This window comes from Gymnodraco acuticeps, unplaced genomic scaffold (assembly GCF_902827175.1).
Source record: "Gymnodraco acuticeps unplaced genomic scaffold, fGymAcu1.1, whole genome shotgun sequence".
NCBI lineage: Eukaryota > Metazoa > Chordata > Actinopteri > Perciformes > Bathydraconidae > Gymnodraco > Gymnodraco acuticeps.
The window spans coordinates 665,397-681,134 of NW_022989983.1; the positions used below are offsets into that span (position 1 = coordinate 665,397).

Genomic DNA, 15,738 nt, shown 5'->3' on the forward strand with positions numbered 1-15,738 from the left:
TTCAAATGAACTTCAAATGATCACTTTTCTCTTGATTTCCCTTTGATATTTTCTTACAGTGTTACTTGCAGCTAATTGATTGATTGTTTTATGGGTATTCTGTGTTGAGATGGTGCAAATATTTTTAATACATATCCAATATCTTTCTAATACATTTCTCTTGTGTTGTTCTTTCACATAACTAAGACTATAGAAGTGTAAAAAATAGGCTACGTCAGATTATTCCAAGGGACATACAAGTCAAATCAAGTACATTTTTATTTATATAGCCCAAAATCACAAATCAGAATGAGGGGGTCCTTGGTGTATTCTCTATCTTGTAAGGGGTCCTTGGCTGAAAAACAATTGAGAACCTCTGGTGTAGAGGACTCCCAAAGAGCACACGGATTGGTACATCCCAGTTTTTCTCACTTCCTGCAAGAATGGTCAATCCAATAGATGAGAAAACATAAAACAGACAATGTTTGAATGACACACAAAACTATAAATCAATATGTAGCTATCTAAGTAAATGTCTGTGCATTTATATGTAAGTAAAGGCACAGACATGCATGTGTACACACACACACCAATCAATATTCAATAATCATATAATAGGTTACCTAACAGGTTAGCTTTTATTAGAAGGAATTATGAATACAGTGAGTCTCTACACAACAAATGCAGTAATATCAGCTGGCTTACTAAACTAGTGTAATGTTAGCTAGCTTAGTAAGCTAGCTAATACTAACATTATTTTGTAGTTAGCTAACTAGTGTCTACTTTGTTGACCAACATGATACTCTATCACAGAAAAGTCATGGAGTTGATAAATGAAGATAATACTTACATGTATGCTGCTGTGTCAAACTGACCTCCTGGTGGTGAGACTGCAGGCATCAGATGTGTAAGTGGGACAGAAAATGTATCCCGACAGTCACAGTTGGTAAGAATCAAAGGTTCCCAAAGCAAACCCTTGAGATTCTGTAGGAAATGCTTGGGGTCATTTTTGACCCCGCTTATGAAAAACTGGGGTAGTGATACAAAAACTGCAATTTCTTAAAATGTATAAAAACATTTAAAAAAATTCAAATGGCCTCAAGTCACAAACATGTTTTATGAGGAATACCTGGAATATGGAAGTGTAAAAACTTTTAATTTCAGAGATTTTGAAGAATAACAACCCTCGGGGTCATTTTTGACCCCACTTATAAGGGTTAAATTCAGCAGCTGTTTTTCGGCAAAGAGTTTCAAAATGTTAATATTTATGTACCTACCACCTGTTGGCTGTTGGAGTCAAGTGTTTTTTTTGTTGTTGAATTGTTGTGTCTAAAATGAAAATGTTTAAATAAAGTGAGGAATTAAAAATACTGAGTTGTAGTCATTTGAATTACTTATAAGCAATTTGGATTAAATTATGTTAAGTGCAAAAAACACAATCCTACAACATAAATGGAACTAATTTGTCTTAAGTAACTATAACCTAATCAATGTAAACTTTAAGCAAATACAACATAACTGTATGATGTAGCATTTAATTAAGATGCTTTGGTAAGATTTACTTAAATGCAAGAAATACATATTAGTTTACTAATCTGTTTCCTATTTACAGCCTTGTTACATGCAACCGGTTGACATAACTAGATTAAGTCAATCTAATATATCATTTCTTTGAGTGTAGGACCCAAACGCAGATAACACTTGATAATACCTTTATTTCAAGGTCTTGAGTAAACTTGGAACAAACAAAACACTCTACGGTGAACTAGGTCACAAACAAAAGAAGCACCAACACTGAACACAGGAGTAGACAAGACTAAATACAGGGAGGGGTAATCACAAGAGGAGAAACAGCCGGGCAGGGGAGGAGAAACACAAGGGCCACAGGGGAACACAATCAAACAACTAGACACACCAGGGAAACTAACGACGGGAGGAAAAACACAGGGAAAAGGACCAGACAATAACCCAGGAGGAAAACATGACAGCAAACACCCAAACATACAAAACTACAAACGTGACAGAAACCTAGGAGTGTGACAACTACAAGCCTTTAGCACAGCTTCAATGCTTCTATTTCAGATTCTCCAAGGTTCTTACATTTCTCCAGAAGGAATAACCTCTATTCTTCCAAAATATATTTCATCTTACCCCAGTAGGCCTATATATAAATACATTCAATGTATCTGATGTTTTAATCCTGTTGCTTTTGACCAGGAGTGGAGTGCCCCAGCTGGGCGTAAAAAAGTAGGGCTTAACTCTAACGTCGGGCTTAGCTACGTCCGACGTAGTGATTCGAATTTACACCGAGTGCACCAAGCCTGACTAGTCTCGGGCGTAGCTGCGCCTGGTCTTAAGATGCGCGTCCAAGTGAATACACGCGAAACAGTAATTGTTGCCAAGCAACGCCATTTTACAGACTCAGAGGACCGCAGAGAAGAGGGAATTCCCACAGCGATGACTCAAGGGGAATCCCAAATGGCCATACCCCGAAAGAGAAAGAGGGATTTGTCAGAGCTACAGCGGGAACTGACGGAGAAATAAATCGTTCGTGTGGAGGTGGAGACTGTCAAATTGAGAGCGGAACACGAAAAAATTGAGCTGGAGAAGGAGAAATTGAGACTCTTCTTAATGCCCTTTCATTGTTAAACATGTAAACAAGACGCCCCTGCCATCGTTAATATCCTTCTTGCCTGTTTTACGTTACTATGGATACTAGTCTGTCTTTCCGATTTACGCCTGCTCCATACTAGGCGTAAAAGTTACACCCGGGCGCAACACATACAGGGCTTAAGTCTAAATGGTGCACTAGTCATAATTTTAGTTTGGTCTTAACCTTCGGTTCTACGTCGGACGTAGAGTTACGCCCAGCTTACGCCCAGCTGGTGCACTCCACTCCAGGAGTCTGTTCACAAAATACACCAAAAGCAGCGAATAAGACCCCCCGAGCATGGTTGCCTGGTTGCCCTTCTGGTTATTCTCCGGAGAACTACATTTGAGCAACATGTAGTTCATGTAGTTCTCCATGTCCACTTGTTGCTGATGGTTGTGGTCAGGGCCGCCCCTCCCTACAGGCCAATCACGCAGGCTGCATGGGGCCCCGCCTTGCGCAGGGGGCCCCGCCCAGAGGGCCTCAGCTGCTGTGCGCAGTTCTCCGCTCAGTTCTCCGCTCAGTTCTCCGCGCACCCCCCGCTGACACGCGAGAGGGAGAGGTGACAAGGGGAGCACGTCTGTAACCCGACACCGTTGCAATGAATCGACATCTGACCAATCAAAGCTTTGATACGGCCACTAGTGCAGGTGAAGAGATGTCGGCGAAAAGACCGTTTCAGTCCGGCACAAGCAAGAGGGAAAAAAACAAAACATGAAGAAAACTATAGCATCACTCGAAGGTGGGTTATTGTATGAGTCAAATGTACAACTTGCGAATGTTGTATAAGTCAAATTGCCAATTGCCATATTAAAACATCAGCTGCAATTCACGACATGAAGAAGGCAGTCTCTGCATAGCATATAGGCTAATGGAGATGCAGTTATTTCCAGCATTCTTTATTTAACATTCATTCAAGTATGTGATGCCTTTTATCTGCTAATGTACAGGAGGAAGAGTGATACACTGTCTGTCTAGTTGGCTTACATAACAGTTAAAGTTTACAGCCTAAAAAACATGGAGCATTTTTTCCCCTTTTATTCATTTGTATGTCAATTTGCACATTTCATGGTGATGCTCAGCCTCTCCCCTTAACTCCTAACAGTCATCATCATGTCAACCACAACACAGACAAATACTGGTAGAAATGTGTGTGTAGTTGTTGATACATTGCTGACAGAGGGAACTACAGATTTAAGAAATATCAGTTTTTGAGCATGTCATAAGCATGCTTTGTCTTGACTATATTACAACTATATTATAATAAAAATAATATAGTATTTATATTATTGAATTGATCATGATTATGATTATGATTATTAGTAGAAGTAGTTTATTTGCATTCATTATATTTTAATCTTTTTGAGGCTAGTATTTGGCAGGAAATGCAGACGTATTCACTTGTAAACGCATACTGAACGACATACATGCACATTTACCATTTACCTCACTGTATAAAAAAGTAACTGTGTTGATAATAATAATAAACAGGAATTATATTTGCAAAGTACTTTGTTTCCAAAAAAATGTTTTCACTCCTGTCGGTTGGGGGGGAGGGGGGGCTCATCTCACAATGTGGCTTGGGGCCCCAAGTTGGCCAGGGGCGGCCCTGGTTGTGGTAGAGGAGCTGTAGATTTTGCACTAACATCTGTAGCATGGTCAGTAGCGTATGGCCGTATAGTTTGGACACCCCTGAACCGTCCAGCTGGTGCACTCCACTCCAGGGGTGTCCAAACTATACGGCCCGGGGGCCAAATGTGACCTGCAATAACAGGACTGACATTTTATACACATACTGTATGTGTTACTCATTATGTCATATAATCCCAAAGGAGGGGGTCGAAGCCTGCGAGCTAGTTCAGGCAGTGAACTCGAGCACCAATCATACATTAACACGTGACGCACCTCGTCCCTCTTACAACCAACCAAACACATTCTCCTAAACATGCCGCTCTATTTAAGCTGCCAGGTCTTCCTGCCTCTGCCTCGCTATAGAGAGGCGAAGTCCCTCCCCTTCCGAAAGCCTCCATGGGACCCCGGAAGCGGAAAATTATACATTGAAGTCAATGGAGAGAGAAAGGTTATCTTTTGATCCCGTTTGAATTGTGCCACGAATGACACATATGATGTTTGTCAATTTAAAAGAACATTTTGCAAGTCAAAAAAATAAAAATGTGTCGTAAAACTGCGAAGTTACACATTTTTTCGTGTGAAACCGCTCAGTGAACTACAGGTCTCTCGTCTCGCACAATACGCGTCACCAACATAAAGATGGCCGTCACGTTAGCACATTTCACCACATTCTTTCAGAATGAGAATAAAAGTATTTTACGAGGTGAAAATCACTACAAGTCTGGGCACGTTGAGAGCTGTACCTATATGAAAGGGGAGTTAGTCGGTTCTGTAAGAGCCAGCATGCGGGACCGGCTTTACAAGGTTTCGGTGAGTAATATGAGTGCAATGTGTAACGTTAATGTCAGCTAGCTAACATTAGCTAACAAGGTACACTAACGTGTTTTGTTTTAGCAACTAGTTTTCTCCTTAAGAACTTCGTGGTCTCTGTGTATGCTGTGGATAACATTAGTGTTCACAAGAACAAGGTACACTCCCGTGTTTTTGTTTAGTTGCTCTTCAGATTGAAGCGGCCAGTTTTATATCGACTATACTGTATGTGTGATCTCCTTTTTCTCGTTGTGTCATTTGAGTTTATTTGCTGTGTGTCGATTCAAGGATTTTGGTTATCTAGTCACAGCTATGTGTGACTCCCTCTGGTACACCGGTATGTGTTTTCCTAATGTAGAGAGCATTGATTAATTAATAAACTACACACTGAGTCTAGATCCTGACCAAATCCTTTTTATTGTTGATCAAATGTTTTTCAAAAATGTATTCATACACATTTAGAAAAATACAATGTACAATCACAACCAATACAACACAAATTACAAAAAAATACAGAAAAAACAAACAATAACAACAGACAAGAGGACAAAACTATGGAAAAATAAACCCTCCCACCCCCAGATCAGGACCATCCTTGTATTATTGCTCATTCAATCTATTATAGCATGCTAACAAATGGTACTTACTTTATTTTTACAGATCTGCATGGGAGACGATGGCGCGATGCAGAGCGCTGTCTGTGATTGTGCACAGGAGATGTACAAATGCAGCCACGCTGCAGCATTGGCAATATTTGCCATGTGGCAGATCAGCTCCACAGATGTTGAGTGCCAGTGGAGGAAGCCTGGCACTTAAAAAGTAGTCCAGTCGGTGTCTCAACTTTACCAACAGCGAGAGGAGACATACAACCCACTGGCCAGAGACATCGCCAACTGTCAACTGGGGGGTTGTAAACGAGGCCGAAGGGGGTGAAGGCTTTTGGTGGAGGCCTATCAAGTGACAGTGTTCGAATCGAGTCTGGTCTCTTTGTGAGTGAGTCGGGTGTTTTGGGAGCATCACCCGATGGACTTGTGCAGCCATCTGCCCTGCTGGAGGTGAAGTGTCCACACAGCCAGAGGAACATGACCATCACGGAGGCAGTCCAGTTACCATCCTTCTGTCTCCGTGAGGAGGCTGGGTCATATATTCTCAAGGAGAATCACCCATACTGGCATCAGGTCCAAGGGCAGCTGCACATCACAGACCGGAGTCTCTGCTACTTTGTTGTGTGGACCACGAAGGAGGCGATCATCATCCCCATCCCCAAAGACCCTGCATGGCATGGAAATCTCCTCCTCCTGGAACAATTCTACACCCAGCATATGCTCCCTGTGTTGGCCAGTAGAGAGGAGGACATTTCAATAAACATACTCTTAACACCCTCGGACTCTGCGTTGTGTTTCGTATGTGTGATGGGGTGTTATGCAGAGGGGAGGAAAACAGGACACAGCAGATTGGGATTGTGGTGGAGATGCTGAGCAGTTATTTAATTGTTGCATGTAATTATTATTATACTGCGTGCTTCTTAGTTATTCCATCTTTTGCTGTAACATGGATCTGTATGTAACTCTATATTTACTTGTTATCTACCACACTTCCTTCTACATCATACACCATCATTATACATGATGGTGTATATAGGATATATATATTTGTATACATATCTGTAAATTGTATAATTTTATTTAAACGTCTTTTTGATCTCTCAAACTGAGTAAGATTGACAATAAAGTTGACTTTGAAAAATATATATATTCTTTATGAAAATAGTTGACTGTTGTCAAATGAATCCAAATGAAACGTTGGACTGAACTACAACTACGCCTTTAAATCTCTACGGACTGTTTTTCAGTGGGATGGCAAGTTCCTATCTTTAAACATTTATTAGTTTTTTCTCAGAACAGATTTGATTTTCTGAAGTTAATTTAACTTTGCCGACCATGTAAGGTCATTATTAAAAGGTACAATACATTTGTTTAGGGTTGACTAAAATAATGAAAAACATTTAATTTGGATAATTTACTGACAGAATAAGAAACTCAATGATGCTCTACTCACCTGTTCCCTTTTTATAAAGTGAAACAGTTGAAACGATAGATTTTAGTAAACTTAAAAACAACCTTCTCCAAAAGCTATCAAGGAATATACCGAATACTTGTTTTAGAACTTTATTACATATTTTTATATAAATAGTTTGAATGATCCATAATTGACAGAAGCTTGTGTTTACACTGACCTGTTACTCATATATTAATGTCTTTGTAACTTCAGTAAAACCACTCCCTCACTAATTTCTTTCATTCATCACGGTTCAGTAAACTAAGTGATACATGAACCAGTTTAATATCATTATAATAACGTAGGATTGCAACTCTTTGAAAATGTATGTGGCTCTTAAAAGAGCTGTTGTGTTGGGTGTGCTGGTCTCAGGTCAGTCTAAGCCCTCTCTCTCCGCGGATGCGGCGGGCCAGCTGGGATGTCCTTGGGCATGATGGGGGACCCTCTTTGCTTGGTTCATCTTACTGGGGGGCAGCTACATGGATGTCGGTGCAGTCCACAATCATTGCGCAGTTGAAGGCAGAATGAATTTATTATTGACTTCCGATGAAGCACAACTTCATGTCATACAATACAATGGACTTTATTTGTAATGTGTGTAAAAAAATATGAGCATTGATTAGCAAGCAGGACCTGCAGGAACAGAGAATGGTGATGGAGCTGGGAAGAGAGAAAGAATAAAGAAACAGATCAACTTTATTATCGGATATTAAAAATTCAATTTCAAAACAAGTTGCCGCTCCTACAGTTTTCTAGTATGTAAAGATGATTTCACATGACCTATGCAAAATATCACACGCAATACATGTGTGTCTCTGGGGGGTGGCATTGTGCCTTTGATGTAAGATAAATAATATACCATAACCAAATACTATTACGTACAGTGGAAAATCAGGTTGCCAGAGCAGGTTCAGTGGCATGTTCCTCAACGTCTCAGCAGTTACAGGTGAGGTAAAGAAAATAAAAGAGAAAAAGGTCAGTAACAACACTTTAAAGTAAACAACCACTTTGAATAATTATCTCTTCTAACATTTTCTCTCATAAGCACACCAACGACTGTCTTTCCAACAAAACAGATTGTCATCACAATGAAACAGCTCCAGAAGAATGTCATGCAAAGCTCCATGCCTGCCTTCCGACTCTCCCTGAACTGCTTCCTTAGCACCCGGTGGAGGGCGCAGTAGGCTACTCTCAAAAGTTTCACGAAATACTTACCATCATGTTTGGTTACTGTTTTAAACATTTTGGTTTACTTCATGTAATAAAATAATAACTTCATGGTAAGGCTACTAAAAATGACAAGGCTAAGTAATGTAAATGCTAACTAACGTTGCTCGCTACTCGTCGCTACTAGCTAGGTAGCTAACTTGACTATGTTCCATGCACAACATGTATATTACCTATGATATTACCTGATATGTCTGATCCAGCGACTCCTGGTCCTTTCATCAGACGGGAATCGATAGAAAGAGCAAGTGGTATGATCACTTTTATGACTACAACCTGGTACAAAGCACACAGGCATCTTGTAAAAGTGAATTTATTTTTAGCGATCTATAATTTATTGGAGGGAATAAATCAGTTATGAGATTTTCTTCTTCTTCGCTTTAATTACGAGTCTTATTATAAATGACCGAGCAAGGCCTGTGACATCACTTACGCGACCCAGAATGGGATTTGGGATTTGTAGTCTTTGTAGTAGCGTATTTTCATAGTCTTATATTTCAGCAGTTTTTACGACAAAATGTGAACTTTTTTGACCTGGAAATGATTGTTTAGATTGACAAACATCATATGTGAGTTCGTGGCACAATTCAAACGGGATCAAAAGATACGTGTTCTCTCTCCATTGAATTCAATGTAAATTTTTCGCTTCCGGGGTCCCATGGTCCGGAAGTAGATGGGCGTGACTTCGCCTCTCCATGCTGCTGCTGCCACTGCTGCGTTCCTGCTGCTGTGTTTCATGTTGCTGCTACTTGTCTTGCCCACCACCACCCCCAGCTTCCACCCCAGCTTCCTCCACCTGTAGGCTCGGGGGATAGTTATCTAATCATCATTCAATGTTTCTTGAAAATCTGTGGAGTTGATGAGGCCCGAGCCGAGACGCCAAACTCAAACTATATGCTGCTTCTAATAAACAACACGTGAGTTGTCTGACTGAAATATAATAATGGATTTTTTAACCAAAATGACCTCCGGAATTGTTTATATTCACGTAAAATCTATCTACTGATATTAATCTATTTAAATGCAGGACATATTGAAAACACAAATAAATGATCATGCATATTTATTTGTAGCCTTCCCTGATATGTAATATATGTTAAGGAAAAGCAAGAGAACATTTATTTCGGTTGGTCAAGGACATACAATGGAAAGAGTAGGGTATTCAGATAATTAAATCATGTTTAATACTACTCTTCTGATACTCTATGAATTCAAAGATTCAAAGGCTTTAATGTAATATGCACAGCAGCTACATTGAATAAATGACAATGAGAATCTTAAGTCCCGAGCTCATCCAACAATGCAACATAAGACATAAAACAAGTGCAAGAAGAAACAGTAGAATAAAATAGTGCAGATTATGTTTCAGATCAATGTGTAAGTAATGCAGATGAAGCAAACTATATACATGTCATAAGAATACATAATGACAATAAGCCAAATAATGCAGAGAATGTTGTAATTGACCAAGTAAATGCAAGAGTCTATATGTAAATAGAATAAGACATACAGAACAGAATGTAAAGTTAAGTATTGTACAGCGAAATTAAATTATTCTTTGATAAATAAATTATGAGATGCAAACAGAGGAATACTTTAGGTTATGGCCTTGATACAGATGTCAGATGTTTGTTTTGCACAATCATTTGGTTAGGCACTATGATTTTGCAGTGTCATTTCAGATTCATTCTTATTTAATTTCTTATTTTAATTTAATTTGATAGGATTGAGTCCTTGGCAAAACATATGTTTTAATGCTTCATTCTTATCAACATATTTTCTGTTAAGGCTAGGAGATCAAGATGAATATACATATCAGACATCATCATCATCGCCCCCCATCCCGTATCAAAGACATCCAGATGTCAACTTCACCATTGGACAGCCACACTCTATCTCCCCCCCTCACATCGCAAACCTCGGAGTTCATCTTCGACAGTCAGCTCAAATTCAACCACCACTCAATCACAGTCACCAGGACCGCCTTTTTCCACCTCAAAAACATTGCCCGTCTCCGCCCATCAGCTCTCCTCCTCTGCTGCTGAAGACCTCTGATTCATGCATCACACTTCACGACTCGACTACTGCAATAGCATCCTCTACCGGCAGACCATCCACCTCCTCAATAAACTCCAACAGATCCAGAACTCTGCTGCCCGCCTCCTCACCCACACCCGCTCCCGGACCACATCACTCCCGTCCTCCAGAACCTCCACTGGCTCCCGTCCGTCAAAGAATCGACTTCAAAGTCCTCCTCATTACTCACCAACGCCCTCACAATCAGGCCCCCCCTACCTCACAGACCTGCTGCAACCCACCGCCCCTTCCCGCTGCCTCCGCTCATCAGAAGCCGACCTCCTATCCATCCCCACCCGCACCAATCACCGGACCTGGGGGGACAGAGCCTTCTCCGTCGCTGCCCCCTCCCTCTGGATCTCACTCCCACAACCCATCAGAGACTGCACTGACCTCACCACCTTCAAAAAACTCACAAAAACTCACCTCTTCAACCTGGCTTTTAATGTGTGATTGTTTTTGTATTATTTGACTTTAACTTTAACTATATATTTATTTGTTGTTCCTTCCTTTTCTTTTCCCTTCACTATATCTGTAAAGCGTCTTTGAGCACCTGTAAAAGCGCTAACAAATTAAATCTATTATTATTATTATTATTATATGTCCAACAAGTTTAATATAGGACAGATCCACCATGAAGCAGATGGAAATGCCCTGTGTCATATGAATCATAGACTGATGCAACCCAGTCTCACGGCATTTTGTGTTATAGTCACAAAATTAATTTAATCTATTGGATCGTGTTCACCAAAATCAAATCAAAATCAAATCAAGTTTTATTTATATAGCACATTTATAAACGATTTTTGGTCGAGCCAAAGTGCTGTACATATAATAAAAATAGCCTACAGTAGAGACACTTTACAGCTAATACAATAGCACAGATTGTTCAGAATATCAGTATGAGAGAAAAACGACACCCCTCTACCAACACAATTTTCGCATTTTTTTCGTGTCACACAGAACGATTTTAAAAGCAATGTATTTCTATTGGTAGTATGTTTCGTGCCTGCACCACGTCTTTTTGTCCTGTCGGGTCTTGGAAGACCAGAAGCTGTGTGGTTCATAAAAACATTTTCTTACTCAATATCTTACTCCAGCCACCACTTATGAACAAGATGTACGCATGTTAGTATGCCTGACATAAGCATACATCTCATAGTACAGCTGCTCCATCACTACACCTACGTTTCTGACCTTTTCTGTGTTTTTTATGATTGCCGATTGAAGCTAAGTGCTGGCTTTTCTTAGTCCCTCCTTGAGTTAAAATACAATTACCTCAGTCTTTTTACCTCAATGGAATCATGCAAATGTTCAAGATTAGAGGCCCCAGGATGGAGCCTTGAGGAACCCCACATGTCATATTTTTCCATTCTTTTTTTTTTTTTATTGTGCCAGAAAGTCACACCCAGTTTTCCAGCTGGTCTAGTACAATTATAGGGTAGACTTTGTCGAATACAGCGTTAAGATCTAATAATACTAACACTTAGATTCCGTCTTTGTCTATGTAAAAGTGAATGTTATTGAAGACTTTAACAAGAGCAGTGCATTCAAAGGTCTGAGTGAAACGCATCAAAACTGTTATTTATCATCAATAAGTTCAGTTCAGTCATGCAAATGTGTATATGCAACACAAGTGTTTCTAGCAAGTTTGTGTCAATAAAATATACATAAACATTTCATTTTTGTTATTTTTTAGACCTTGGTATGGAATGGTATGAAAACTACAGGGTGAAACAGACATTTATTTTAACAACTGTAAAACCGGCAGGTGGTAGACATTTCTGTATATTAAAAATGGCATTGCCAGTACCAAAATAGCCATGATCCTATACATTTCAAAACTTTAGACACGCTTTAGTCAAGCAGCTTTTTGATTTTCTATTTGCGTCCTTTCGTTTTTGTGCTGTCATCTATTTTTGGGATGAAGTTGATTCTGCCTTTCTGTTCTCCTTCAGCTTGTGACGGTCCCATCTCTGTTGCTCTCCTTTTATGAGAACTTTCAAAGCTGTCAGTGGGACACAAAGTGGAAGACGTCATTTGAATTTCAAAAGCCTGACAGAACACATTGCATCTATGAGCCGCGCAGAGGTCCTCTATACAAGAAAGGGCCTTCAGAATTAATCATCCACGCTGAGAGTCCTGCTGGATCCTGCTTCCTCTGCCAGCAAAGCGAATAGCCGAGAAAGTGGATTGAGAGAGCAGGAAGCCGTAACCAGACTTGATAAAAGAGCTGTAGCCCTCCTGATAGCTGCCTTTTGGACAAGAATCAAACAAGTGTTTTTATGGGACAAACAGCATGAGGTCAGCTTGTTCTCATTTGTGCTCTTCACCCACTTCAGTAATTTCTTCTGTTTTGCGAAAAAATCTTACACTGTGTCATTTTCAGTGCTCCCCCGGGGAAATGTAAAATGACCCATGAAAGAATAAAGCTGTATCTTCTCCTGAGCCTCCGGAGGTCCCGTTCAGGAGACATACGGCCCCAGCGAGCAGCAGACAGCTTCCAGCCGTCATTGCTATGAGCTAATTAGCCGTCACTAATGTGAATCAGCTTCCATTTTTACTCCCTTTGATTTACAGGGCCCGTCCCCATCACATCTCCATGGAGACAATGCCGTCTATACATGCCATTGTGGGCTCCATACGCCAAATGATCCCATAAAAGAGCATTTATAGCTGCCAAATATCCCTATTTTCTCTTGGAGGAGAGTCCCGCTTGAGATAAGATGTCCTCATCGCCCGTCAGATCTTCTTCTGTGAGTTTAGGTTTAGAAGATAGATTAAGCACATGGGTTAAAGGTTGTTTTGGTTAGCTGCCACATCTTTCTGATTAAGACGTTAAGCTCTTTCAACACAAATGTTTTAATTTCAGCGTGTTGACAAAGTGGCCTAAAAATGTACTGTAGTACCTATAACCTGTTTTTAAGCTAGGATGTATAGTGTTAGATTTGCTAAACATTATTTGCTTGTATAATAAGGGTTTATAGTAATTCTCCAATCCATTCTCATTAGTTGTTTATCAGAGTTTGGTCCAGTGAAAATACATTTTTGTAACTGCACTTGCATTTACTGCTTAGTTGACTGTCACATTTGGTTTGAAAAGAACATCCTGTGAGAAAAACGCCCCAAAAACATGATAAGGCCCCTTTGAATCTGTTTACCTCGTTTGCCTCTGACTTTGGTTCTTTCAGTCGAAACCAATGTTGCTTGAGACACTTACTTTGTCTTCATGTCATCATTCTCTCTTTTTTCTTTTTATGGGGGGTGGGGAACTCCTGTCAGAGGAATCAATCTACAGGACCAGAAGAGGGCAGGAGTGACACAGCAGCCATCGCTCACCCACATGGCCTCATTCTGTGCTGACGGTAAGCCCTGCGATGATGGGAGGAGTGCGTGACAAGATGAGCCAGAGGAGTGATGGGCTCCTCATCACAGCCAAGTCCCTGTCAGCACGTCTCCAACATGACTTTTCCCTACTCCAACTTTGCCCCAACTTCTTCTTCCTTTCTCTGTTTCTGTCTTTCTCCACCTGCAGAAGTCTTCACGTTAAAGAAGAAGCAGGTGATAATTTAGTGCTGAAAAAACAAGACTGCCTGCGGAGACCTCTTGTCTACGTATTTCGTAGGCCGACCCTAAAGAAAGTGTAAATACAATCGGCCGAAGAAGAAAGCTAAGATTAGGCTACAAAAAACTACATCCGGGTCACATGGCTACGCGTCGCTAACGCTAAGCTAATATTCGACTTGATGACGTAACCGCTGTTTTATAATATATAATGAACAAGCTTTAAACCAAACAAACACGTTCAAAATGTATTTCCAGGTTTTAGGACTCATTCCTGCAAACTCTTACACCAAATACATAAAGTATCCTTAATTAGCTTCACATTGACATCGATTACAACATTATAAAATTATATATTTGTAGGACAACACAATTACAAAAGCCATTCGGCATGATGAGTACTTTTAACTTTAGTTACTGAACTTAGTACTCAACTCAGTAATTTGAATGGAGTAGTATTTTAGCTACTTTTAAGGAGTACTTTTCCACCACTGGACCTTGATGAATGCCGTAAGATGTCTTCTTTCAGACCCCACCTGTCAGTAAGGGAATAAATAGCTAACAGCTGCATAATTGTAAATCAAATGATGAAAAAACATGGTGAATTTCCTTTTGAGCAACCTGCTGCTGGTATGGTGCGAGTAATCAGAGAGCAGTCTTTGCTTCTGAGTGCTTCTCTGTTTATGGGCAGCACTCCATGAGCATCAGCTGAATACTAAACGCTCATCAGAGAGGGTGGCCGGCCAGAGGCCAGAAAGCAGCACAAGTAGCAGCTGTGTTGTGCTCCATCAGGATACAAAGATCCACAGAGCCACTGACTTCGAACCCAAAATCCTGCACTATCTATACAAAACACTATCTCCACTTTGTACTGCCATTTCTCTTTATTCAATCCAACAGTGGCCAACCACAAGTCTGCTGCTGATTGGACACCACCATTTTTGGCCAGCAACATAAAAAAAAGTGGACGAGAGTGCCAAGCTTAAAAATAGATATGAAACACAAATTAAATATTCCTGAATATGGCCACCCACGCTCACTGAAAATATCCAGGTAATTATTTTACAGGAAAACGATGCATATGTCTTGTGTCTTATTTAACTGAATCTCAGTGGTGGAAAAAGTACTCAGATTTTTACTAAAATAGCAATCCCACAGTCTAAACATTCTCAAGTAAAAGCAGCCTGGAGCAGCAAAAAAGGACAAAGAAAGCTATTACAGTATATAAACCAAATAAATTGTCCATCCTAAATTGATAGACTGGGTTTGCTAAGAAATGCAGTGATGAGGTCTTTGTGTAGGCCGACCCGTATAAGTTAGCATCGCAAGGGATACCATATAGGCTATAAACAAAGTGCGTGACAGTCACATGGTTCTTCATTTACCCGGCAAAGCTAAAGGTGGAGGTGTTCCGCATGATGATGACTGCTTTTTTTTTACACATAGAAGCTTCACGAAGTGGGGTATGTACTGACGTATTTTGTGTCGTAGAACAAAATGTGAAAATCTCTTAAGCTTGCACATACATTATTTCAGGCTTCTAACCACAAACACAGTCAAAAACCATTGACTTCTAGATGAGGGAACCTGAAGTAGCAAAATGCTGACTCCAGATTTGTCCAATTCAAGGTTCAAGGACTCATTATTTCACCAGATGGTCACAATTGTGTTAGGTTTCACTTTAGTTAAGTAAGGTTTACCGCCAAACCTTAACGGTAAGCTAGCTTTAGGTACAAAACAAA

General features: G+C 40.2%; 1 protein-coding gene across 1 annotated transcript in view; it reads left to right on the forward strand.

Annotated features, from left to right (window-relative positions):
- The first annotated feature begins 13,812 nt into the window (after positions 1-13,812).
- The window catches only part of LOC117543714 (FERM domain-containing protein 4B-like), a 27,832-nt gene continuing 25,906 nt past the window's right edge, over positions 13,813-15,738 (forward strand). The window contains exon 1 of the mRNA XM_034212212.1: positions 13,813-13,877. Coding sequence (XP_034068103.1) covers positions 13,813-13,877 — 65 coding nt within the window. The remainder of the gene's footprint in view (positions 13,878-15,738) is intronic.